Source organism: Rhinolophus hipposideros, assembly GCF_964194185.1.
Source record: "Rhinolophus hipposideros genome assembly, chromosome: 18".
Classification (NCBI taxonomy): domain Eukaryota; kingdom Metazoa; phylum Chordata; class Mammalia; order Chiroptera; family Rhinolophidae; genus Rhinolophus; species Rhinolophus hipposideros.
Genome location: NC_138064.1, coordinates 48,495,404 through 48,520,774, shown reverse-complemented (window position 1 = coordinate 48,520,774; position 25,371 = coordinate 48,495,404). Strand labels below are relative to the sequence as shown.

Genomic DNA, 25,371 nt, shown 5'->3' with positions numbered 1-25,371 from the left:
AACTGGTTTGGCTAAACTAGCTGCCCGAAACCATTTTGATTGTAATACCTTTACGTTGTTCAAGTACTTACTTAAATACGTATAATGTTCTTTAAGGGAAAAGGAAATCAATCTCAGATTCCCTACTTTAGTTTCCAAAGATACTGCCGCACTCGGTGATCACAGCAAGTGATCCATTTATGATCCATGATGGAGACAACATTTCTTTTAAGTGAATGTCACCTGATCTTTTGCTTTTAGACAATTGGGTGGTTAAGTATTTCATGAAAAGGCTGAATTTTCTAGACACCAATAGACTAGGGGTGGAACTCTTGGAGAAAAGGTAAGCTATTGAAGTAGCACATTAAAAAGTTTGGTCAAATTCTATTTGACAGAAAGTGTCCAGAAATCACAAACTGATCCTTAGTACAGCAGAAAAATCTGTGTGTGCCTGTTACCATGCACTTTCATCCACGTTCAAAGGTCAGTGTCATTACCTTGCTTATTTTTGAAGGGCTTTTACAAGTATTTTGAGAAGTATCTGGAGATGGACATTCATTGGTAGTCATGGATTCTGGATTTTCAGGATCAGGATCTATAAAGCAGAAGAAACTTGTAGTAAATGTAAAATTTCATGATAAATATTGCCTTTCACTAACACTACAAAGCAATGTGCATTCTATTTAAATCAACTTTGTATAAAGGTTCCCGCCTTTCTGATTTAAAAAGATATTTAAAACAATAACCATGATAGGTCATCTGCTACTGACCTTCCATAAGTTCACTGAAAGAAGGGACTGGGACCTTGGGTAGCAACTGGGGAATGTGATTTGAATGAGATGAAGGTGAAGACGGAACATGACTCGGTGAACATGGGACACAGGGTGATTCTCCCCCTAGAGATGAAGCAGACCCAAAGAGAACATTAGAACTGCAAAGTGATTAGCTGACTCCACTGTTTGGCAAAGGAACAAGCTCACTTACCACTGTCTTTATCTTTTCGGTGGTCACTGAGAAGTAGAGCTCTCTGGTAACTCCTTTCTCTCACTTGCTCCACTGAAGTTGAGGCGGTCCTTGACAATAAAATCATACCATTAATTCCAAGAAGCTATTGCTGGCCAGATTAGTTAAAATGATTCTTATGTTAAAGCATGTCCTCCCAGAGCAAAGCTTTCGCTCTTTTGGGAAAACATTTTTGTGTTAAGCTTTGAAACAGCTCTTTTTCTTTCTACCAGTTTTCAAAACAGAGTTTTGTCCTCATTTATTTGAAGTGCTCAATCAGACTCCATCCTTTTGTCTTAAACAATTTCTTGGTGAAAAGGAGGTTGGAAAACATTCAGAATGTTACTTCAGGTTACAGTTTACAAATGACCTTGTGTGGGATTGGATGCTCTCTGTAGGGGACCAAGGAGCAGAGTGAATGAATGTGGCCTCCTGCCCTTTGCCAAGTCCCACCCTACAGCCACCTTCTACTCCTACTGAACAAACACTAAACTTGGGTTTTTAAGGTAACTGGTAAAGAAATTGCAGGATGCTGACAGTGATAAAGGTTCTCGGGAGAGGAATATTTATGTGAAAAATGTAAAAATTATTAAGGAGTAAACAATGGATCTTTAACAACACAAGCAAATACATAGCTGATCAATAACCCATCAGCAAAGAGGATCTTAACAAATTTATGTCCACAGACGTCTATCTCAGCCTTAGGAGAACCAAAAAACCCCAGGAAGATCGTTCACTAACAAAAGCTTATTCTTTTCAGAACAGTGCACTTCCAATCCTTCCAAGCCCAGGCTGCTTTAAGGATAAGGTTGTGCTGCCCACTATTCGCAGTTAGTTCTGAAGTCACAGTGAGGCCGAGGCGGGCTTACCACTGCACGGGCTCGTTCTTCTCGCTGGCGGACACGTCCTTGCCGGGGCTGCTGCTGCTGCTCTCATCTGCAGCAGCCCTCTGCGCTGTGGCCAGTGCTGGTAAAGCCGGGCTGCCAGTGCCCTCTGCCTGCTCCCCACTGTCACTCCTGCTGGCACACGCATCACCATGGCTGCTGCTCAGGTTCCCACTTGCATGAGGGGACACAGCAACCAGGGGAAAGTGTTCCGCCTTAGAGCCACTTTTCCTAGCTTCACGTTGTCTTTTACGGTATTCTAACAGAGAAACCTTAAGAAAGATAAGGAAAAGCAAGTCTTTTATTCTTGTTTTCTATGTCAGGGTCAATCTATTCCTTTTTTCTCTAAAGAGAATTACTATATTTATATTAGGAAAATTATGTAAAATAATTTGATTCTGAACAAATAATAATAATTAACAATTATCAAATGCCTGCTATATACCAAGCATCGTATATAGATGATTTACATACATTATCTCATTTAATCCTCACAACAACCCTATGAAATAGGTATATTATCCCCATTTTACAGATGAGGAAATTGAGTAACTCACTCACTCAAGGTCACACAGCTGGTGAGTGTTGGAGCCGGGATTCGAACCTAGGTCTTATTTGAAAGCCCGTGCTCTTTCCACTATACTACATTGCTTCCCACAAAGTTGCCAACTGGACTCTGTTATAAAAATTAAAAGCACACATCACTAAAATTCTTTGACTTTTAAAGCAATAAGCCCATTAACAAATAAGTGTTGTTAGTTTCTCCCATTCCTCTGAAATAAGGCACTCACTATGTCTGCCAACCAAACAATGGTGGTACATCAGGGAATTTATTATTTACATAATACTTAGACTCTTCAAAATACTCTTATTTATATGCGTGGCCTAAATACTGAGGAAAGAGGTATTCTATATAAGGCTGCCTCTTCTATGTAAAAAAGGGAAGTAACACAAATATTACACAACTCCATTTCATTGGGAAGTGGTTATCATTTTTAAAAGTTACTCTCTGGGTGAAATAAATCATCCTGAGGTTTAGATCTCTGAAACCTTGCTCCTTATAAAAATTTTCTATAGTAGCTTGTTTTATTTCTCTGTAAACATTTTCTAATTAACTGGTCATTTACAAAAGGTTTAAAAATGTACATATCAAAAATTGAACTTGAATAACTAACGTATGAATGCCTTACATCACTACAACTCCTAATAACCCTCAGAAGTAGTATGAAAAAAACACTATTAAAAGGACTATAAATCGTTAAATTTGTAACCTTTTTCTTTTGTGGTGGGTTCTGGGGTGTGCAAGTTCCATCGATCAAATTGTCATTAACAGTCCGTCCAAAACCAGATACAAGCCCATCTTCCGACGTACAGAACACAGGTGTTTCCAGAAACATGCCTCTAGTATCATCCTGCATGAGGCACTTGGACTCACTTATTCGGAATCCTCCTCCAACCTCCAACTGATGTGAGGGAGTCAGGTCCCTCAAGTTGGAGTTTACTGAGAAGTTAACGCCTGTTCTGTCAGGACTCTTTACCCAGGAAGAATATATTGTACCCCGTCCAGAGTGAGTAGATTCCAGTTGGCTGTTAGAATCAGTCCTGTCATGTGTAGGTGTTTCCATGGTTTTATGTAAGGCAGTTTGCTCGATTGCATCAAGTCCCAGCTGAAGGTCTGACACAGATTCCTTTTCTCCAGGGCACTGCCTGTTGACTTCAGTCCTACTCCTAGGGCTGGTATAACCAATAGTCTTTATTTCTTGTAGACCCAGTTCAGTTAAACTAGAATTTCTAAAAGGCCCCAATGTTAACATAGTTGAAGATCTGTCATATCCCTGTTAACAGAATTAAAAAAAAAAAAAAAATGACATCTTGAGACTACTTATTTTAAAAGCTACCAATAATTATTAAAGCAAAATAACAATACTAGGAAAAAAAATCACCAATTTAAATAACCTTTTAGAATATTGAATAACTCCTTACCTCTTGACTATAAGTGCGTCTCTTAATTTCTGGAGAACTTTCTGGGGAAGAAATATTCTGTATAAAAAGAAATGATTAGAATTGAAAATTAAAACATATAACTAAATACATGATATTTCTAAAAATGAAAACTTAAAATGAGAAACCATTACACAGACTTTAGTTTTAAACTTTCTTTTTTGTTTTATTTCCATTTCCCATATAAGATCATTTGCTTTAAGACCAATTTCATACACATAATCATTTAGTCTGACTGTACTCATTGTATTAAAAATAATGTTCAAATTCACATAATGCATGTTCCAAGTTTTCTTATAGTTTCTTAAAAACTTTTTGCTAATCTCAGTACATTAGTTGTTAAAGGGGGAAAATACCCATGAGTTAGTTTTTTTTTTCCCCATTTAAAAATTTCTCACCTCAAAGTGCATGGTATTTCCTGGTGTGCCAGGAGTTACTGGGGTAACTGGTGAATATATGGGCTTATAACCATTTCTACAAGCTTCGTCGTCTGATTTTATTCGTGGAGGAGTGGCAAATGATGGGTCCATCGGAGTAATATCTGTGTGAGTTGGTGTAGCATATGGTGAAGGAGTAGGTGTGGAGGTTTCTGAGTAAGCAGAATCTAGCAACTGATAAAGTCTTCGTTTTTTTAGTGGTGTAGTTAAATCTGTTGGTGAAATAATTTATAAAAAATTACACTGCTGCTATTTGTTATAATCTAATAATATATTCTGAGAAAGAGTGCAAGTAGTGATAATGATGACTTTCAACCCCAACTCAAATTTAGGAGTTTTTAAAGTTATTACTATCTTGAAGCAATCTCTCCCCACCCCCAACTTAATTTTACTATATGCGAGCATTATCTTGCCAGAAGGCTTACAGGCCTAGGGGTCTCTAAGAAATCTTAGAAGTACAGATGTTAACGATTTCTAAGAGTCCTTTTGAATCTGTTTGAAAAGCAGCCAGCCTAAAAGGCAGAACTAGTCCAAAAATTCAGCCATAAGCCCTAGTTTACATGGTTCTTGCAAATTAAGGTTTTCATGTTTGTCTTCATACAAAAGGTTGGAGGACAGAAATGAGAAAACATATGTAACAATGTACTTTATTAAACTACATAATATCTAGAATATGCCTGTTATAAAGTTACATGTTAACTCCTGCCATATTCTTCACGCTAAAATAATACTAAAAATAAATTATACCTGGAAGGGAACAGCTTTCATTTAATAGTAGTGGACTTTTACTTTCACCATTGACTGTAGGACTTCTGGATCTGTCTTGACAGGGTGAATTAAATCTATGTAAAACAGCTGAGTTTTCTTCTTCTAGAGCCTGTTTCAGCCATCGCTGAAATACATAAAATAATAAATGAGTGGAAATCAGTTTGTAGCTGTTCATATAACCTATCCATGTAGAGCCGATTCCAAAAGCATTTCACTACCAAAAATAATAGGAACGAGTTTGACATTTGGCTCCTCCTAGATTTTTATATCCAAGGAAATGTTTACCTTCTTGCATGAGCCAGAGATGTTTTCAGTAGGTTCTTTTCTTCTCCTTTTTTCTGAAAGGAATGGTGAAGTAAATCTAACATAGTGCTTAGGAGTAGAGTATACGTGAGGGCTATAAGTGAGGCCTGGTAAAGAATTAAGCTGTGTAGCTAACACTTCAGGATCTGTGGTTATGCGCAGAGGTCTTTCTGAAAGGTTATCTGAAGGTTTTCCCGTCTTCTCATTCTTCTCACTTAACCATTCATTGACCAAGTGCTAAAAAAAAGAAAAATTTGGATCAATATATAAGTAATTACATAGATTATCCTATAGAATATTCTAATGCCAAATTTGAAATCAATGGAATTACCTAAAATGACATATTGAGTAATTTAAACACTCATATATGATGTAAAAAAAAATCAATACAAGTCATCTACATTTCCTTGGTTATCACTATTCTTATTTCTAAATTCTTTTACATGATAATACTTTGAAATAAAACACATGGTAACTTTTGTAAAACAGTAAAATCGAGGAGACATTGGTACCATCTTATAAACACAAACACTAAATTGAGCTTCGATACTGCTTCTATTACAGGTATAAAATGTTCAGTTTGTTAGAAAAATCTGCTTTGGGAAGTGCCTGCCCACCCTGGCTGCCATCAGAATCTCCAGATGACACCAGTGCACATACATTAAAAAACAAAAAAACTGGCAGCAATGACACTATTCAGTCACTATTAAGGCATTTGATCAGGGATTTAAATAAATTTTTAGCACCATAATCATTTAGTCATGTAATAATTGAAGAGCAGGGACGAAGTCATTTGTAGTCAAGAAAGTAGTGTCTCTTTTAAACATGAGTTTTTCTTTTCACTAATCAAAATCATTAAGAAAAGGTGCGATTATTTTTTGTCCTTCCAAAGTGGGCCAAAATAACTGCTCCGTGTTAAGGACAAGTACTGACCTGCTGCTCCAGCGACAGCTATCATGCTGGACAGATCTGTGTGTACATCTGACCTTTAACCCCTCTGACTCTCCTTTACAGTGCACTCCTGAGTTTATCCTAGGTGTTTACTAAATACACTTTTCATGGTTTCACAGGACCTACAAACTACTGAATGTGACACGAACAGAGACAAGATAAATTAAGTTTCCAAGTATTTTGACGCAGAGTATGTGAGAAGGATCCACTTATGATCTATCTCCCTTTCCCAAACAGCCTAAGGATCTCTGCTCTAGTCCACTGTACTCTATGCAAAACTGGGAGAAAAACAAGCTTCATAAGGATGTTCTGTTATATCTGAGTTATAAATATAAAGCTCTGGTTGGTTTATCTCTGAACAGTTTCCCATAATTGTTCCATTAAAGCTGACTGGTTTTTAAAAGATCTTAATAAATTGATCTAAAACTTTCCTTACAAATTTTCATTCTAAGTACATTCTATAGAAATCAATAATTTCTTAACATTTAATTTTTATAATCTACCTACACTATGGTATCTATAAAAAATACAAATAAAGGAGAATACATCTAAAACCAGTTATTTCTCATAAGTAAATTTAGTACATAGGGCAGGCAAAATATTTAAAAGAAATCATGAATTGCAATACTAAAAGGAAATCTTTGTAGACTGAATATTATAATTGTCTTCATAATAACACAAACATATTAACTGATGTTACAGTTTTGCAATTCTCATTCTTAGTTAAACTTTGCAAATATAAAACGCTATGCCTCTTCCCATTCTGTTCCTTCTGAGATCTTACAGATTGAGTTTTTAAAATATGAGTATATTTAACACCTTAAGACACTTGTTAGGAAACAGTTCTCACAATCCTACCTTCTTTGTTTTGGGGTACTTTGTAGGACATTTATTAAGTGCTGGAACTTCAGTCTCAGTAATTATTTCTGTTAGTGTAGTTTCAGTTTCTGGCTCTAATGTAAGTACAGTATTTTCAATATCATTTTGCTGTGATGTAACTTCTATATCGGGAGAAGATGGCTGGATGTCTGAGCACATGCTGACAGTTCTGTGTCTCCGACGCTGCTGTCCAATGTGAGTCCTACTGCGAGAAAAACTCTTCCTCTGTTTGGTTCTGTTCACTTTGGCAGGGGTTGGCTTGCTAGTTTCTTCTTTTGCTTGTTCCTAATTCAAAATACAACAGAATGGAACTTTTAATACTATGTTTACATAAGTGAGAAGTTGAAATCTAATAGCAATAATCTACTTCAGAAGCTAACTTACTGGTATTTCTTTGTGATTTCAATATATAGTAAGTTGACATAGTTAACATTTTCCTTACTCTCAAAAACAAAGTAGAGCCTTAAGTCTAAATTCTCACAGGATTTTTAAAGTGCTATTGAAAGGCTAATAAAACATTACAAAATATTTATTCATGTAATTAAATTAAGTGTGGAAATTTTACTGGAAACTGGTTAAGGGTGAAAATATATAACTAGACCTGAATAATAATACCTGAATAACTTCATCATTGACAATCTGTGCATCTTTACATTCAGTTTTAACTTCAGTTTTGGCTGTGCTGATTCTTTCCAAAGCTTGTTCTCTTCTTTTTTCTCTTTTTTCAAGTCTGGCAAAAGCTTGCAGAATTGCTTCCATTTTCCTTTCTTCCCTTGTCTATAAAATTTAAATTTTAAGTGACATAAATATCATTGCTCTGAAGTAAAATCCAAAAGTCCAAATGTTCATGGCAAATTTAGAAAATAACTTCTATGATGCTGTTAGCAAAACACATATTCATTTGAGATTTTCAGTCCCACAATCTCGGTAAGCCCTGTCATTACAAATACATTGCGTGAAAGGAACACCTGGACGATTGCCAATGAATGGGAAGGGTAAAGCAAAAGAAAACAAAAAGCCTCAAAAATTACATTGCTTTACCAAATTGAAAATCTTTTTCTCAGTAGAACAAATGTCAGCCTTTTTTTAAGATTCAAAGTTCCTATGGTTGAAAAGGTTAAATGTTGAAAAGGTTAAATTCATATGAACTTAAAAAGTGAATATATTGATGACATGTGGTAGCAAGATACTGTGTGGTGAAGTCCTGGGTTCAAGTCATGACTGCTAATCATTTACTCTCTCTGACCCTAGGCAACTCAACAACCCTAGTTAACCTTGTCAGCTTCTTATAAAATGTGGGGGAATAACTTACACTTCACCAAATTCTTAACTGATTTCAAACAGGAAATAGTTCTGAAGTTTTTCAACAGTACTTGGAAAATGGCAGGCATTCTGTGAGTGTTACTTATTTCTACTTGAGCTCTCTTGCCCTCCATTAAGGTTCTTACAAGGCATTCCTCTACCTTCTGCTCTTCCTGTCTTACACTAAGGAACAGCAAGAATCCCTTTGAGCATAAGTTTTCTTTGGAGAGAGACAGCGTTAAAAGCAGACCCAGGGCCTTGGCCGCTAGGTCTGACAAGTGCTTTGGCTTTTCTGTCAGAAACTGGAAGCACATCTGTCAACTGTCCAGTTCTCCAGATGAGAAAAACCAGGTCCTAGGGCTCAGATCCATTTGTCTCCTCTATTGTCATCGATGTGGGGAAGAAAGCTCAGAAACTCAGGGTCTGGCTGCCTGGTCTTCTCAACACTGGAGCCTTTTAGTTCCAGTAATTATCAGCAGAGATTCAAGCATCAAGACACCTGTACTTTGGAAACTACTGCTTACTCTTTCCTGTGTATTTCTTTCTTTGCTCTTTTCAGTAAGGGGACAAAGTAGTATGTCAACAAAACTCTGCTGAGAATACTTATAAGCTTGTGTCACTGTAACAAAATGTGTTATCCTCACCCTCTTTATTTTACAGGTAAGGAGAGTAAGGTCCAAAGAGGTAAGATTACTTATTCATAAATATGTATCTGCGTCTTAAATAAACAGCATAGACAAAAAAAAAAAGTCTTTTAATTGGAAGTGGAAGTTTGAAAGCTGAATTCGTTCCTTAGATACTTCATGTACCTGGTCTTTTAAAATCACTTTATTCGACCTCCTTTTATCTTATGGTTGTCTATAAAGACCTTGTCTCCATATATCAGGGCTCTTCCAAAGCCCTAAATTTAGAAACCTGGAGTAACTGAAAATAATTTTCATAATTGCTTCATCTGTTCAGTGGGGATGGGTAGAGGAAGTGGACGTAATTATTATTGTATTTATCTCTTTTAAAAATTTTAAAATAAATCTGTGGAAAGTACATTCTTCAAAAAGAAATAAACTTCTTAGCAAGGATCATTTTATGTATTAAAATTATGCAGAGCCAAGTACCCAAGGAAGGTGTTTTCTATATCATGGTTATCCAGGATTTTCTAAGATGAATATGAATTTATGTCAAAAGAGGTTTCTTTGACATAGTCCAATATTCACTTGGATGGTGAGTGTGAGGGTCGGAGATAAAATTATTTGATGTCAAGACCAAACTCATTTAATTAAAAATTGGACTCTATAAACAGTACAACTAACTGATAGTCAAAACAAAATCTTTTCTTTAGAGATGGCACATCATCTTTTGGAGCTGCTGAGGCTCCTCCCCCGTTGAAGAAGCCAAAGCCCGTGTGTACTACGTGACTCACTCACAGGCAGCGCCATAATTATTCCCAAGCTTCCTGGCTCCTGATGAACTCTTCTTTCCTAGCAACAAACACTGACACTGTGCATAAAGTAAAAGAAAGCCTAACTCTATTTATACATTTAGACATTTATTACAACTGTTAACTGAAAGCACTCAACAGATATCCTATGTTGGGAATGGAAGCATGGCTGATTTTCCATATGAGAAAAAATCATTAGCACACTGATCTACTTTTATTTTTAAATTCCTTAAAGTTCATGTCATTCAGCTTTGATATACACCACTGCAACTAATGCATTCTTTGATACATAACCAGATATACAGTATATTTAATGACTGAAAACTGACCACCCAGTGATCTAACTGAACCATAACACTGTGGATAGCTTAAAGTAATTCCATCTGGCTGTGTAAGGGATTAGAGAAGTTAGGAGTCCTAATTAATCCCAGCAGACTGTCTACAGACCCTAACCTCTGTGCTTGATGTGATTTAGATTATACTTGTCACCAAAGGCTGTTACTAAGACCTTTATATTCTAAAACCGTGACTTATTATTTCAGGCTTATGACTCTGTCCAGACTTCAGTATCATGTGTGAGCTGGGCAATTGACAGACCCTGGTAAAGAATTAGAATTCAATACGGTTGCCATACAGGATCACTAATGTGAGTTTTTGACACACTGTTCATGCTGGAGTGTTGCGTCCTAACCTATGAGGGCTCTCGGAGATCTACGTCCAGATTGCTTTTATGACATACACATGCATCATGTCATTTCCTATAGGGAAAAGGAAATCTGCTTCATAGCATTCTTGTAGAATTTTCTCACTTAAAATTTTTATTCCAGGTGGCCGGTTGGCTCAGTTGGTTAGAGCGCAGTGCTTAGAACACCAAGGTCGCCCATTCGACTCCCACATGTGAGCTGTGCCCTCCACAACTAGATTGAAAACGTCTTGACTTGGAGCTGATGGGTCCTGGAAAAAAACACTGTTCCCCAATCAAAAAAAAAAAAAAAAAAAAAAGAAATTTTTATTCCAGCTTTGCTTCAATGTATAAACACTGGAGCTCAAATTTAACTTGAAATCATAACTTTATAGTTAGAAGAGACTGTGGATATCTTGTCTAAGGCTCCTATTCAGCAAATGAGGAAAATAACCTAAGGTTCGTGTAGTTCAGATTACATAATAAAACACATGAATTCAACTTTTATCTAATACTGCAACTGAAAAAATTAAGCACTGAATAAATTGTTACAGTTTATCCAAATCAGAGATATCTGGTAAATTGAAACTTAGTAAATGTAAGCTTATGTACTGTGGATGCCCATAGTACCCTTAGAAGGAAATTTGCTAGTAGTAGGGTATAAAAATTGAGGAGGGGGCGGCCAGGTAGCTCAGCTGGTTAGAGCGCGTGCTCTTAACAACAGGGTTGCTGGTTCAATTCCCACATGGGCCACTGTAAGCTGTGCCCTCCACAACTAGATTGAAGACAACGACTTGAGCTGAGCTGCCGGTGGGGTGGCCGGATGGCTCAGCTGGTTAGAGCGCGAGCTCTCAACGACCTGGTTGCCAGTTTGATTCCCGCATGGGATGGTGGGCTGCGCCCCCTGCAACTAGATTGAAAATGGCGACTGGACTTGGAGGACAACTTGACTTGAAGCTGATGGGTCCTGGAAAAAACACAGTTACCCATAAAAAAATTTTAAAAAACATAAAATTGAGCAGGAAACAAAATGAAGACATCTAGGGACTCGTGGTTTAATTTTTGCCTTGCTACCAAGTTGGAAGGGGCTTTTTTTAACAAAAAACAAACAAAAAAAATTTGCCTTTCAAAGGAAAGCAAAAGGACAGGACCAACTTTCCACATTACCCTAGACTACAGCCTTGAAATAGAGAAAAGACTGCTTACTCAAGTAACTTCCCTTATCCTTTCAAATAGAAATTAGCGATTTATTAATCTTTTTAAAAAACCCACATAAAATTGGTTACCAATAATATCATTCCAAAACATTATTAAGTATGGCTCATGTGGTATGTCCATTTCTTCTCTGCCACATGATGATTTAGTTTATCCTCCTAGCACGTTTCCTACTTGGTTTGTGTGTGTTACTCTTGCACCCCATCCTCCATAGAAGCTTCTCCAGAACAGGGACCTTTGCCTTCCTTGTTCACCCAGTACCTTAAACGGTGCTCAGCATATAGCAAACACAAATTTTTGTTAAGTCATATACATTATATAAAGCATGTGTCACTGTTATTTGAAGGCATATAACTTAAGTATTTAAACAAGACTTAAATACTTAAACAGGGCAGCTAAAGCCGAACATCCTCATTTTATTTGAACAGAACACCTGTTAAAATAAATGGTTCCTGTTTCCCTTTTGCTATTCAATACTACAATATAATTAATCACTCATCTTTAGAAATGTTACCCCTAAACAATGAGGAAAGAAACAGGGACCTTAGAAAATTAAAATTAGTAATCAGCATCAACTTAATTATGCTATACAGAGAGAAAAGTGAGATGGTTGATAAACGTTATCAGATGACTCTTCTGGCAATAAATTTACTCTCCCTAATGACATTTTACTATTACTACAATATATCTTCTGAAGTGATCTAGTAAATTGAGTCACTTCCTAGAGGCATTAGTAACAGCATGGATTCTGTATAGTGATTTCCCAGAGTGTGTGTTCCATTTTCTGGATTTTGTCTTCCAAAATCTGGAATTTTGAAGGTGTCACCAGAAAAAACAAGTTACAAGGCTGTATCATTTAGGAAATCATAACAATTTCACAACTGTTTAAACATACCATGTACACTGGGGATCTCAAAGTTGGGGACATGGTAAACTGTTTACTAAACTCAACTGGCTACAGCTCTCTTTTTCACAAAACATCCTAAATTAGAGTTCTGTGGAACACTTTTTAATGTGAAGGATGAGGAGTAAGAAAATTATGGGGAATCTTGCATCCTGGCAAGGCCTCCAGGGCACAATCTGTGCTATAAGGAAGCTTCACCTAAAGTTCACACTCAAGCCTGTATCTTTCCTCAAATTGCTGCTGTGAACATTTACTACGCTCATTTATTCATCATCTACTTTTATAAAAGCTAGGCATTCTTACCCTTAAGTAGTTTACATCCCAGTGTTATACAAATAATTCTAGATTATCCTAGCTGCTTGACAAGTTCAAGAATCTCCATACCTAGGGTGACTATCCTTTCATAGCCTTTGTACCCTTTTTGTCCAATTTCTGTCCTGCGCCATCTTCCATGGACTCCAGTTTAAACAATTTGACCATAACAGGCCATAAAATATTAGCCAAGACTATATTCCCAAGGTACAGTCTTTCCATAAGATTATGGGAAAGATTTTGAAAATGTATTAAAAGATACTATAAAGGAGGTTCTCTATAACATTATAAGCGGGGGTGGGGGGGATAAGCATCCCTTTAAATCTTTCAAAGGTTTTGTATTTTACCTGATCACTTGTTCAACAAAATAAGGTGAACTTTCTGATATTTAGCCCCCTTCCACAGGCAAGGTTATGGCCACCTCATCTCACCTCAACTGCTGTGTACCTGGGGGCGTCTACTCAGTAGAGCCCGGGTTTGGGACTCAGTTGAGTATAAACAGCCTACTGAATTTCAACTTAAACGTGCTGATTGTTAAGAATCTCCCCAGTCAGTTCCAGCCCACTGCCTAAGAAGTATTTCTTACTAGCTGAAGAGGAAATGTCCAGTGACCACTTACTCAGCTCCATTCTAGTTAGCTACAAGTTTGCTTTTATAAGCAGGTAATAAGGAGGAGGAGAAGAAAAATATAATGGATGGGAAAGGAAAATGTTAAAAGAATGGCTTTCTACCCTGGCCACATAGTGATTTGAATAAATATTCTTTCATGAAATCATCTACAACCAACCTTATCTCTCTACACCCTACCCCTCCTCCTAATACCAGCCTATAATCTCAGCCAAATATGATTTATAACTACCTATTTCCCCTAGAGAAATACCATCCATTCAATTCCACACAATTTATCCATAAGCTAATCTGCAGTTCTTTAAACCCTACTCATAAGGTCTATGATAAATACTACCTAGTTCCTGAGATGGTCTCTGAGTCCCCCAAGCTATACGCCATCATATTTCATCTTCCTTTACCACCCTTCTTGCTATGTTGTAATTGGTTTTGTAAATGCCCCTGAAGGTAGAAACATCAGCTTCCATTCTCCTCAAAAAACAAGCCAGCAACGAAAATACATAAATCTACTGATGCAATTTTTGGAGACTGAGCAAAATGCTAAACTTTAGGTTGCATATGAAACTGCCATTTGTATAGGTAAAAAATGGTCAAAACAATGTCATATGGTTTAAACTATAGTACAAAAGGATCGGCTTCAGTATATTTGAATTTGGACATTACATGGCAGGAGAGTATGACTCCTTTTACATCCCAAGCTCGTAAATATACTTGTGAACTAGTATTTCCCTTTACACCTTTAATAATAAAGTCTGTCCTGTCACAAGTGAAAATTTAATTTTCCATAACTTTCCATAAGTTTCTCAGGAGTTTACCATTTCTAACTACTGATGTTAAGCAATATAAAAGGCAAACACCAGAAAAATAAATACTGTTTAGTATTTAAACTTTTCAAAACCAGCTTTTTTGGTCCTCAATAATACTTTGACAGGGGAACAACCTATCAAAGGTTTGTTACATGAGAATCCTAGGATGCATGCTTTTGCGTTTTTATTTGAAATATCAAAGCAAATGTACCAATTAGAAATAACATTGCAGTTGACTTACAGGTCAGGAAGCCTAAGATGTTTAAATACTTCATATCCCTTTAAAATACCAACAAATTCTAAACATTTATACTTTTTAAAGTTTTCCCCATTTTATACCTATGAAAAAAATGTACAGCCACCTTAGTGACATTAAAAGGAATATAAAAACAAGTATTCATCTATATTAATAAGCAAAATCAACCAGAAATGGATTCCCAAACAAGACTTTTTGTCACATGTCCACCCTAAATTCCACCATGTTCAACCTCAGCAAAAGCGTGTATTTTCTCCTGGAATCTGAAAATGGTTGTAAGCTCCACTAACTTTCTTAGCACCGATAAAAGGATGTATTACTTTTGTGTGTGTGGTTTTTTTTTTAGTGAAAAGAAAAGCAGGTTTTATTCCAAAATGCCAGCATTAAGGGAAGACAGCGGACTCCCTATCACAAAGACTTTCTTTGTCCATACAAATTTTTAAACATAATGCAATCTGAATAAAATTATGAGCACAAGAACAAGCCCCGAGGTTTTGTGTTCTTTTTTTTTTTTTTTATAATTTCACTTTTTCCAAAGTGTTTATAGCCCTTAAAACCACTTGTAGGGGCTGGCCTGGTGGCTTAGGCGGTTGGAGCTCCGTGCTCCTAACTCCGAAGGCTGCCGGTTCGATTCCCACATGGGCCAGTGGGCTCTCAACCACAAGGTTTCTAGTTTGACTCCTCGAGTCCCGCAAGGGAACTGGCAACTAGACCTGGAGCTGAGCTGTGCCCTCCACAACTAAGACTGAAAGGGCAACAACTTGAAGCTGAACGGCACCCTCCGGAACTAAGATTGAAAGAACAACAACTTGACTTGGAAAAAAGTCCTGGAAGTACACACTGTTCCCCAATAACATCCCCCAATAAAGCCCTGTTCCCCTTCCCCAATAAAATCTTAAAAAACAAACAAACAAAAAAAAACCACTTGTAAAAGAGGTTCCTCCTAGCGGACACATGCCTCCCAACAAATGATACTCTAAGTGGGTATTCTAAAAGTTCTTGCAGATTCGTGCAAATAACAAGACTGTGGCAATTGTGGAATGAACAGGCCAAAGGAAAATCTAGTCATGAAAAGGTCAGAGGTAATTTTGTATACGTACAGATAATTTAGATGCAACTGAATCTTAAAAAAGGTTCAAGATGATTCCTTTAGGTGGAAAAACTCATTTTAAAAACAAAAAAAAAACCAACCGCTGTACTTTTCTCTTTTCTATCTTGTGCTACCCTGCCCCTCAGAGCAGTGTTCCTGAAATCCTGATGCTATGAAAGAGTTCTGCATTGCTTTCACAATTTTGAACATCAACAATGAATCAATACTGGAGAAATTATTACCAAGGCAATAAAACAGGAAACAGACATTCAGTAGGCCTACAAAACCCAAATTGCAAAGATCCTACCCCATGAGTATATGACACCTGAGATTCCATGGAATACAGTGTGAAGATCACTAAAACCGGAAATCAGGGAGCACATAAAATAAAAGGGATGGGAAAATCCATACTAAGACCATTAGTTGTGCAAAGTCATTTCAAATCTAAGGGCAAACTATACCATACTACTTTCTTAACTGGCCTAAATATTGTATTGATTACTAAATTAGCATAGATTTGTAAAAAATATATATATTGTCCTAGTTTTTATACAGATATTTGCAAATAAATAGTACAAGGAATATAAATACTAAACATTTTAATGAAAACCTTATTTTATGATAGTATGAGATACACAAATAGTAGCTACCAGTGGGATTGTTTTTTTTTGCATAAGCCATTTATTTGGTGCTATTGTAAGTTTTAAAATTCCATCTTGTTTTACATTAAATTATGAAGAGAAAGAACACATTTAGCTAATGAAAGACATTTTAAACAATAATTCTGGCATTAAAATTTATTAATAGTTCTCAGCTTCAAAAATGTTAAATTACTTCTCAAGGGTCACACATTCTAAAATGTCTAATGAATATATAGTGAAAACACAAAAGATTAGTGGAAGTAACTTGAATAGTAATGACCAAGCCAAACAAATGCTCAGTAGTACATGAGGGTTGCTAACTTCAAACAAAACAGTGTAAAAGCCCTCATAAACGCAGCAACAGTTAATATGCGAAAAACAGCGTCACTAAGCCTGAGGGACAGCGTGAAGCAGCTACTAGCTTCCCAACTTACCATCTTCCTTTTCCTTTCTGCAATCTGCTCCTCAGATTCCATTTCCACTTCATTACTAATGGGAGTTTTTTCTTCTATATCATCAATAAAATCTGGTTCCTGAAAGATGGAAATGACTGCATTACAAAAACTACTACAACTAGGGGCACTAACTATTTTAAATGGGTTTCAACCCAACTAATTCAACATAAAAATTACAAGCCTACTTAAATCCATTTTAGAAACTTAATACTGGTTTCCTAATTCAATTAAGTTTTCAAAATCATTCAAATAATTTTGCTTTTTAAAGTTCTAGTCAATAATGTTCTTATCCCTCCCAACTTTCATGTGTTTAGAGAGCATATAACAAAGTATTTCCTGTCAGGGCAGAAGTATAGGCCAAAACCTTTGCACAAAATTATCTTGTGTGTTCTTAAGAAAATTTTCTCTCAAAAATCTTATCTGTCACCCTTATGTAATTAAATTATGTCCCAAATATTAAAAAAAGGGAAATTTTATGGCTTAAGACTTTAAGTCAGAACATTTATTCTGAATACAAGGACAGTGCAATCTGGAAGAATTTTTTAAATTACCCAGCCTTAGAAAAATCTTATATTCAATTCTGCAAGGATTTGTTGGCTGAGTAGTTTCTTAGTTCAACAAATATTGTACAAATTCTAGCAGAACCTGTATTTTACATTTGTAAGTACTTCATTAAATAACAGAGTGGACTTAACTTACAAATTTTAAACTACTTTATATAAAATAATAAGTTAAAATATGACAAATTCTTTTCCTTTGTTAACTTCGGACATCAAGAATCAGTGGAGTATAGTTCAGTACCTGATTATTTGATACTGATAGTCTCAGTGGAGAAAGCTTTCTCTGTTTAATTTCTGGGCTTTTCATTTTGTTGGTTGTTCCTTCACAATCCAAAGTAATATTCTGATTTTGTGTATCTTTTTCTTTTGAAATATCCTTTTCTTTTTTCCCTTTTTTCCTTCTGGTCTCATAACCACTGTTGATGTTTTCCGTGGACTCAGAACTACGTTTTAGAACAGGGCACTCTGGATTTTCTTTGAGGCATGCGCAGTCCACCTTGTACTTACTAGAAAGATAAGCAGTTAACTATTTATTCAAGACATAAAACAAACTAAAATTTTCTAATCCATTGTATGCGACAACTCCACAAAATTATATGCTATTACTAATTATAAGCAATTCTTTTCACTAATTTGCATTCCTGACAACTATCACAAAAGACATTTTATTTTCTTATGAAAAAAATACATGAAAGTTGATGTCTGGGCCTTCAATCACAAGGACAACTAGTAATGGTTATAGAAAACAACACAATAAACTGACTCTTTTTAAGTAAAATGATACTGTGACTCACCTTAAAGCAAAAACCGTATTTACTAAAGTGGTCCCAGAGTGTTATAATGTATATACACAAGTGACAAAATACCCTAAATTTGACTTAAATAAAAAATATGCTAGGTATAATACCAAACTTTAGCTAGTTTTTCTCTTATGAATGATTTCAATAACCAGGTTTCTTTAAAAAGCTGTTGAAAAAATTTAAAGTTATGCTTCCTTTGCCCCTCTCAAGCAATCCTTCTTTCAAATGGAAGCTAGTAGTGATAATTATTACTCCCATTTTACAGATTAGACCAAAGCTCAGAGAGAGTGTCTCGTCCAAAGTCACACATTAATCAATGTTAGGGATGGCATTCTGATACAGGTCCACATTTTCATCTCTCCAGTATTTCTTATTGCTCTGCCCTCTTTATTTCTACCACCAAGACTTAGTTCCTCTCTAGGCTACAGGATAAAAGCCCAAACCTGAGTTAAACAATAATAGAAGCCTCCCACTTTGCATGATTTAAAAGTAGTTTATAATGTTTGTTCACAATAAAAAGATTTACTTTTCCAAGTTTCTAATACTCCTACTCATTCACTTTCAACACAGGTACAAAGGTACAGGTCAAACTCCTAGCTGCCTGCCTTATGCTGTGTGAATCAGGTAGAATTCAAAGATTTACCGACTACCTCCCACCTCTCCATATCAGGTAGTAATAGAAAGTAGCTTGAAACTCTTTCTAGATGTTTTCTTTGATATCAGAACTGCAAATAATGATGCAGGTCTGATGGCAACAGCTAATGTGTATTAGGCACTTATTCTGTCCAGGAACTGTTTTAAACACGTGTTAACTCACTGAATCTTCAAAATATCCTTGTTACATATAATTCTCACAGTTTCTTTGTACTCAAGCACAAAGAAACTGGTCCAAGGTTACATAGCTAATAGGTAACCAACCTAGGATTTGAAACCGGACAGTCAGATTATGAAAAGCTTATATTCTTAACCACTGTGGGATAGTCTCTCAAAGCAATGAGCAAAGAGCCATTGTGCTACATTTTCCACCTTCTGTGGGAGAAAGGACTAAAAAAGGGAACACTTAAATTATCAAATAGACATGCATATTGAAGGAAGAGAGTTTTCATTGATAGAAAACATAGTGAACATTGAAACCTTCTGCATTTAAATGGGGTATCATACAACAATTAAAAAAATAAAATATCGAATAGGAGGAAATGCACTGAAATACTTATAACCCAAAGACTACAAAATATATAAAGAATGCCCTTCTACCCAAAAAAAAATCAGTAAGAAAATGACTATTCAGCACAAAAATTGAACAGATAATTAGGCAATTCACAGGACAGGAAAGCCAAATCACAAATAAATACATAAAAAGATCCTTGGGTTCACAAAATAATCAAGGATAATGTAATTAAAACATAAAAAGATACCGTTTCACATGGATTAGCATCAATTTTTAAAATTGTACAGTAAAGTGGAGCCAAGAAGTAAAACTATAGGAATGTAAACCGGTCCTTCACATAGGCCGAGTAAAAACTGAGGCTGTGCACATTCTACAAAACCCAGAAATTCTGCCCCTACGTCCCTACCTAGGGAGATGAAGAGAACATGTACACATGCAGACGTGCCCAAAAAGTCATTTTTTGGTCAATCTAAAGGTCCACCAACAGGGGGATAGAACCATTAACAGTGAAAAGAAATGAACTAGAGCTACACATAACAATAGGACTGAATCTCATAAAAGTAATGAATGAGAAAAGATGAATGCAAAATAATACAGATTATAACTTAAATATAATTTTAAAATATACAAAATAATACCAGATACTATTTTAAATGCACCAAATTAAAGATGGCAATTATCTCTGGTAAAAGGGAAAAGAGATGCAATCTGCCTGTTAAACATGAGAGGCTTCAATGGATAATTCCTTATTTCTTAATTTGGGAAGTAGGCACATGGACTTTTGTATTATTTATTTTTACGTCAAATTTTTAAAAATTGAAATTGAAGTTTCTATACTCAGAATGAACTCCCCCCCTCCACCCCCAGTGTTTCAGAACAATAGTTCTCAGAGTTTTCTTGCAGTATCTCCAACAAACCGTTTCAATTTATACTGCAAAAAAAATTTGGCACAATTTGTTTTGAGAGGCAAAAAGTGAAATTATCCATTCATACTGATGAAACCAAATTAATTGTATCACTAAAATTGTACCCCCTAAAAAACAAGAAGGATGGTCAATTAATCTACAGCAAAGGTGGCAACTATATATAATGGAGAAATGAAAGTCTCTACAAGTGGTGTTAGTAAAACTGGACAGATACACACACAAAAACAAAACTGGACGGAACTTAGACCATCTGCAAAAATAAAGAAGTTGGATTAAAGACTGAAATGTAAGCCTGAAATCATAAAACAACTAGAAGAAACTATAGGCAGCAAATTATTTGACATCAGTCTGAGTAACATCTTTTTGCGTATGTCCCCTCGAGCAAGGGAAAATAAGCAAAAATAAACAAATGGGACTTCATCAAGCTTCTACACAGTGAAGGAAACCATAAAGAAAACAAAAAGACAGCCTACTGAATGGGAGAAGATATTTGCAAATGATATGTCTGATAATTTGGGTTGATATCCAAAATATATAAGTAACTCACACAACTCAGTAATAAAAACAATAATCCTATCAAAAATGGGCAGTGGACATGAAAAGACATTTCTCATAAAAAGACATACAGATGGCCAACAGACACACGAAAAGATGCTCAACATCACTAATCATCAGGAAAATGCAAATCAATACCACAATCAGATACCACTCACACCAATCAGAATGGCTACTATCAAAAAGTGAACAAATAACGTGCTGATGAAGATGTGGAGAAAAGGGAACCCTCGTGACACTTGGTGAGACTATAAATTGGTACAGCCGCCATGGAAAACAGTATGGAGATTCCTCAAAAAACTAAAAATAGATTTAATATGTGACCCAGCAATTTCACTTCTGAGTATTTACCTGAGAAAAACAAAAAACTAATTCAAAAAGATATATGCACCCCTATGTTCATTGCAACATTATTTACAACAGCCAAGATATGGAAACAACCTAGGTGTCCATCAATAGATGACTGGATAAAGATATGGTATAAATACACACACACACAATGGAATATTACACAGTAACAAAAAAAATGAAAGTTTGCCACTTGTGACAACATGGATGATGGACCTAGAAGGTGTGCTAAGTGATGTAAGTCAGACAGAGAAAGACAAATACCTTATGGTTTCACTTATATGTGGAATAAAAAAAAACCAAAATGAACAGACAACAAAAACAGACTCTTAGAAAGAGACCAAGGCGATGGTTGCCAGAGGGATGGGGGAATGTGTAAAAGGGTGAAGGGGAATAGAGTCAATAATATTGTGATGTTTGCACAATGACAGATGATTACTAGAATTAATGGGCTGGCCACAATGTGAGGTATAAAAATGTCAAATCACTATATTGTACATCTGAAACTAACATAATATCGTACACCAACTATACTTAAATTACAAAAATACAAGAAGGAAAAGAAGGGGAAAATTCTCACATAAAGAAGGTCAGTGTTGTCTGGCTGAATTGGGATTACTAATTATAATTACTATTAGTATTTACAGTACAACAGTAATTAAGGAAAGGTTAGAAAAGAACTAAGCAACATTGCTGTACTTGTTTTCAAGTACTTTTAATGGCCTCGGGATAAATAAAAATAAAAAGCTGTAACAGTAATGACAATACCTAAAATTTTTTGTGGACATTAAAGGAACTATTTTAAAACAACAGATATCATATTTACAGGTTTGAACTTACCAATTCCCATAGTCAAAATCAAAGGCAATAGTAATTTCAGTTCCCTTTGGAATACTTTGTATAGAATAAATGTAAAGATGTATGGTTCCATCTTCAATTTCATGCCTCACCTGTTAGTTAAAAGAATAATTTTGTATTTATATGAATTATTTTTTACTTTTAGAAGCATCGTCATCCTGAAATTTTGAAAACTATTCTTTTCAAAGTAATTCACAAACACAACATGGAAACATACAATTAATTATAAGACTTGTAACAATAGTAAGTGGTTATCAACTGGGAAAGAGGTACATCAATATAATCTACAGCTCTACAGCCCATGTAGCATTAAAAAGAAAATACTGTTATTTCATCAATTCTATGATTCATATTTTTTACCTTTTAGCATATAGCATATCTGAAATTAGGAGTGGCATCTTTGATTTGATAAAATGCAATAATGGTAGTTAACACTATACTTTTCTATGACTGATATTGTCCTAGATACTTTACACGTATTAACACCTTTAGTTGTCGTAACACCTTTTTACAGATAAAACTGAAGTATAGACAAGGTTCTAAAGCTAGTTAGTCAAAAAGAAGACATGAATCTAATAATTCTGGCTTCAAAACCTATACTCTTAACTGTAACATTACACAACTATAAAATTTAAAATGTTTATTATTCCGTGCAAAACAAAACCAAAAATATTACATTAAAACACAATTTTATTAAAAATTTTATAGTAGCACATAAAACTTATTTTAGTTTTCAGCTTTGTCATCTACCTCTATCAAATCAAAACATGTATTTGAGCCAAATATAGAGCTTCTAGGATAAACAGAAGTCCAGTATTTTCTCTTACAAGAAACATCACAATTTCTTTAATGTGCAAAGTAATATTTAAGATCTTAGCTAACGTTCACTACATTTTCAGTGGAAAGATGCTGGGCAGTACAACATGAATCACTAGTTAAAAGTGTCTCAGGCTCCAGACTTGTGTGTTAATACTCAGACCCCATATACCTAAGCACCCGCTCCCAACAAAGGTTTCTGTGAGCTTACCTCTGCATTGGGGGTACACGAACGCCTGATGAATCGAGCCTCATTCCCAAAAGTCCTTGCATCAACACACATTTCTAGCCCATGAAATTTAGAATAGAATAAAACAAAAGGGTATGGTCTGCAAAGAAAGAAATGCATTATAAACTATTAACATTTTGAGTTTAAGAAACTTCTAAAAGACACACAGTAGGTAGTGAAGCCAAAATCTGAGTATAAAGCAATGTGATACCAGAACCCATTCTTAATTACTAGTCTAGTTCATGCTAATAAGATTTTTACCTGTTCCTATAACCTTACCTAAAGCAAGGTAATTAATTGAAGGTGGAAATTCAAATTTACAGAGATAAAAAGGGAGAGACTACTGCCTTTACACAAGGAGTCATAACTGGATACCTTTAAAAGTCCCTATCTCCTAGTGCATTTAAGTGTTTGATTTATAGCTCTATTTCAGATCAAATCTATATAAAAAGGAAGGATTCTTGTATATCTTTCATATCTTAAGTAAAAATTCAAGTTATAACTAAAATATTTTCAATGATTATAGTATATATACTAAGAATGTTACCTTCCTAGCCATTCCATACCAAGAAAGTGGGAGTTCAAAGTGGTGGCAATAATGTAAGACCAAATCTAACACCATCTAATAAAGAGAGGAAGGGTTTTCCCTATGATAGTCACCAATGGTCTTTTCAGGTTCTAGCAGTTATGTTACAAGGAATCAGGAAAAGTCCTGGATGGAAAGGGTTCCTTATTAACCTCTGGTAGTCAGAGTTTTTCATTAACATCCACCTATATTGCTGCAGTTTATCTTTGAAGTAGATTGTTTTAGGAGTGTCAGCAAGATAGAAATGGGTAAGAGACTGAGAAATATATTCGCATTTTTTGTGTTGTTATATTTTATTATAGTTCAAAAGTTATCATTAGTCACTGTTCAATCACACTACAGCTTTAAATGCTAATATGATCACTTAGGAAAACAAAATACACATAAACACAGCATCCTGGTAAAATAGCCAAAAATTCAACACATAACTTCAGGAAACTAACATGGGAAAAATAAACGAATGTACCTCTTAAAAAAATATCCATTTGCTTCAAATTGTTCTCTTAGCATAAACTTCCCTCGATATTCAATGATAAGTGTATCAGGAGGCAAATCCTTTGCAGATTTCAGAATTTTCTTATTTTTTTGTATATGGCTCTAAAATCAGAGAATTATTGAGAATAATTAAACCTGATCACTTTGAATCTAACTACTTAACAGTAGAAAAAGGTTTTGTTTTATAACTTTTTGACAAATGATATATTTACCTCTACAGGAGGTTTGAAGAGCAAACTGTTTGTATTCGAATCTGATTTATTTATTTCTTTTTTGTCATTTCCATTGCCTAATCTCAGAGCTATTCTTTGTGCCTCCCTCTGAACACCCTCGCTATACTGGTTATTATTTGCCTCTTCATATCGATCCATCCATGCTTTGATTTTTGTCTCCCATCCAAAATTTGAACCATCAGATGAAGGATCAATCTCTGGAGCTGAACCCTGAAATCATAGCAAACTAAGCATTGATATCTGTACTTAAAGTATTTATAGAGACAAACATACACAAAATCAATGACAATCTATATAAAAGAATACAATGTAAACTAGAAATAATGTTAGACTTTCTAAGTTGGTCCCAGTGAGAAAACCATAAATGAGTACCTTCCTACATTTTCATGCTGTAGGCCACACAAATATGAGTTGGAAAACTGAAAGAAGCCGAGTTAAGTCAGAATAGTAGAAATTCAAGCTTCACTGTCACTACTGTAGCCAAATGGAGGCTATCAATAAAATTGCAACTACCCAAAAATTTCAAGTCACTATCAGCTAACGGTTAAAAAAAGATAGCACACGAAATTTTTGATTTTAGAGATTGCTAATGTCTATTTTGTACTCACAATCCTATTTAACCAGAATAAATATGCAATTATGTAAACTACACATACTGCATATTAAGTATAAACTTTTCTGATATAATACTATAATTTTAACATTTTAAAACAAAAACATACTTTGCTATCTTAATTTAGTGTAATTCCAATTGTCCACATGACAAACTTGACATGAGAATAACATGTTTCACAGAATCTCAATGAACCTAAATGGTCCAGAGCCTAAATTCAAGGATTATGAGGGCAAGGACCTTCAAGCTCAAGTG

At 35.3% G+C, this 25,371-nt stretch overlaps 1 protein-coding gene across 3 annotated transcripts in view; it reads right to left on the bottom strand.

Annotated features, from left to right (window-relative positions):
- Positions 1-25,371, bottom strand: part of KMT2E (lysine methyltransferase 2E (inactive)) — a 76,359-nt gene that overhangs the window by 2,535 nt on the left and 48,453 nt on the right. For 2 of the 3 annotated variants that reach the window (XM_081079969.1, XM_081079970.1), the window contains 17 exons: positions 24,483-24,713; positions 24,242-24,372; positions 23,172-23,289; positions 22,127-22,236; positions 17,731-17,995; positions 16,909-17,007; positions 7,820-7,981; positions 7,184-7,489; positions 5,357-5,611; positions 5,051-5,195; positions 4,265-4,515; positions 3,849-3,905; positions 3,137-3,700; positions 1,851-2,137; positions 964-1,052; positions 750-875; positions 477-574 (listed from right to left, as the gene is read on the bottom strand). In XM_081079969.1, the coding sequence (XP_080936095.1) occupies positions 477-574; positions 750-875; positions 964-1,052; positions 1,851-2,137; positions 3,137-3,700; positions 3,849-3,905; positions 4,265-4,515; positions 5,051-5,195; positions 5,357-5,611; positions 7,184-7,489; positions 7,820-7,981; positions 16,909-17,007; positions 17,731-17,995; positions 22,127-22,236; positions 23,172-23,289; positions 24,242-24,372; positions 24,483-24,713 (3,294 nt within the window). The remainder of the gene's footprint in view (positions 1-476; positions 575-749; positions 876-963; positions 1,053-1,850; positions 2,138-3,136; positions 3,701-3,848; positions 3,906-4,264; positions 4,516-5,050; positions 5,196-5,356; positions 5,612-7,183; positions 7,490-7,819; positions 7,982-16,908; positions 17,008-17,730; positions 17,996-22,126; positions 22,237-23,171; positions 23,290-24,241; positions 24,373-24,482; positions 24,714-25,371) is intronic. The other variant, XM_081079971.1, reaches the window with a different exon arrangement.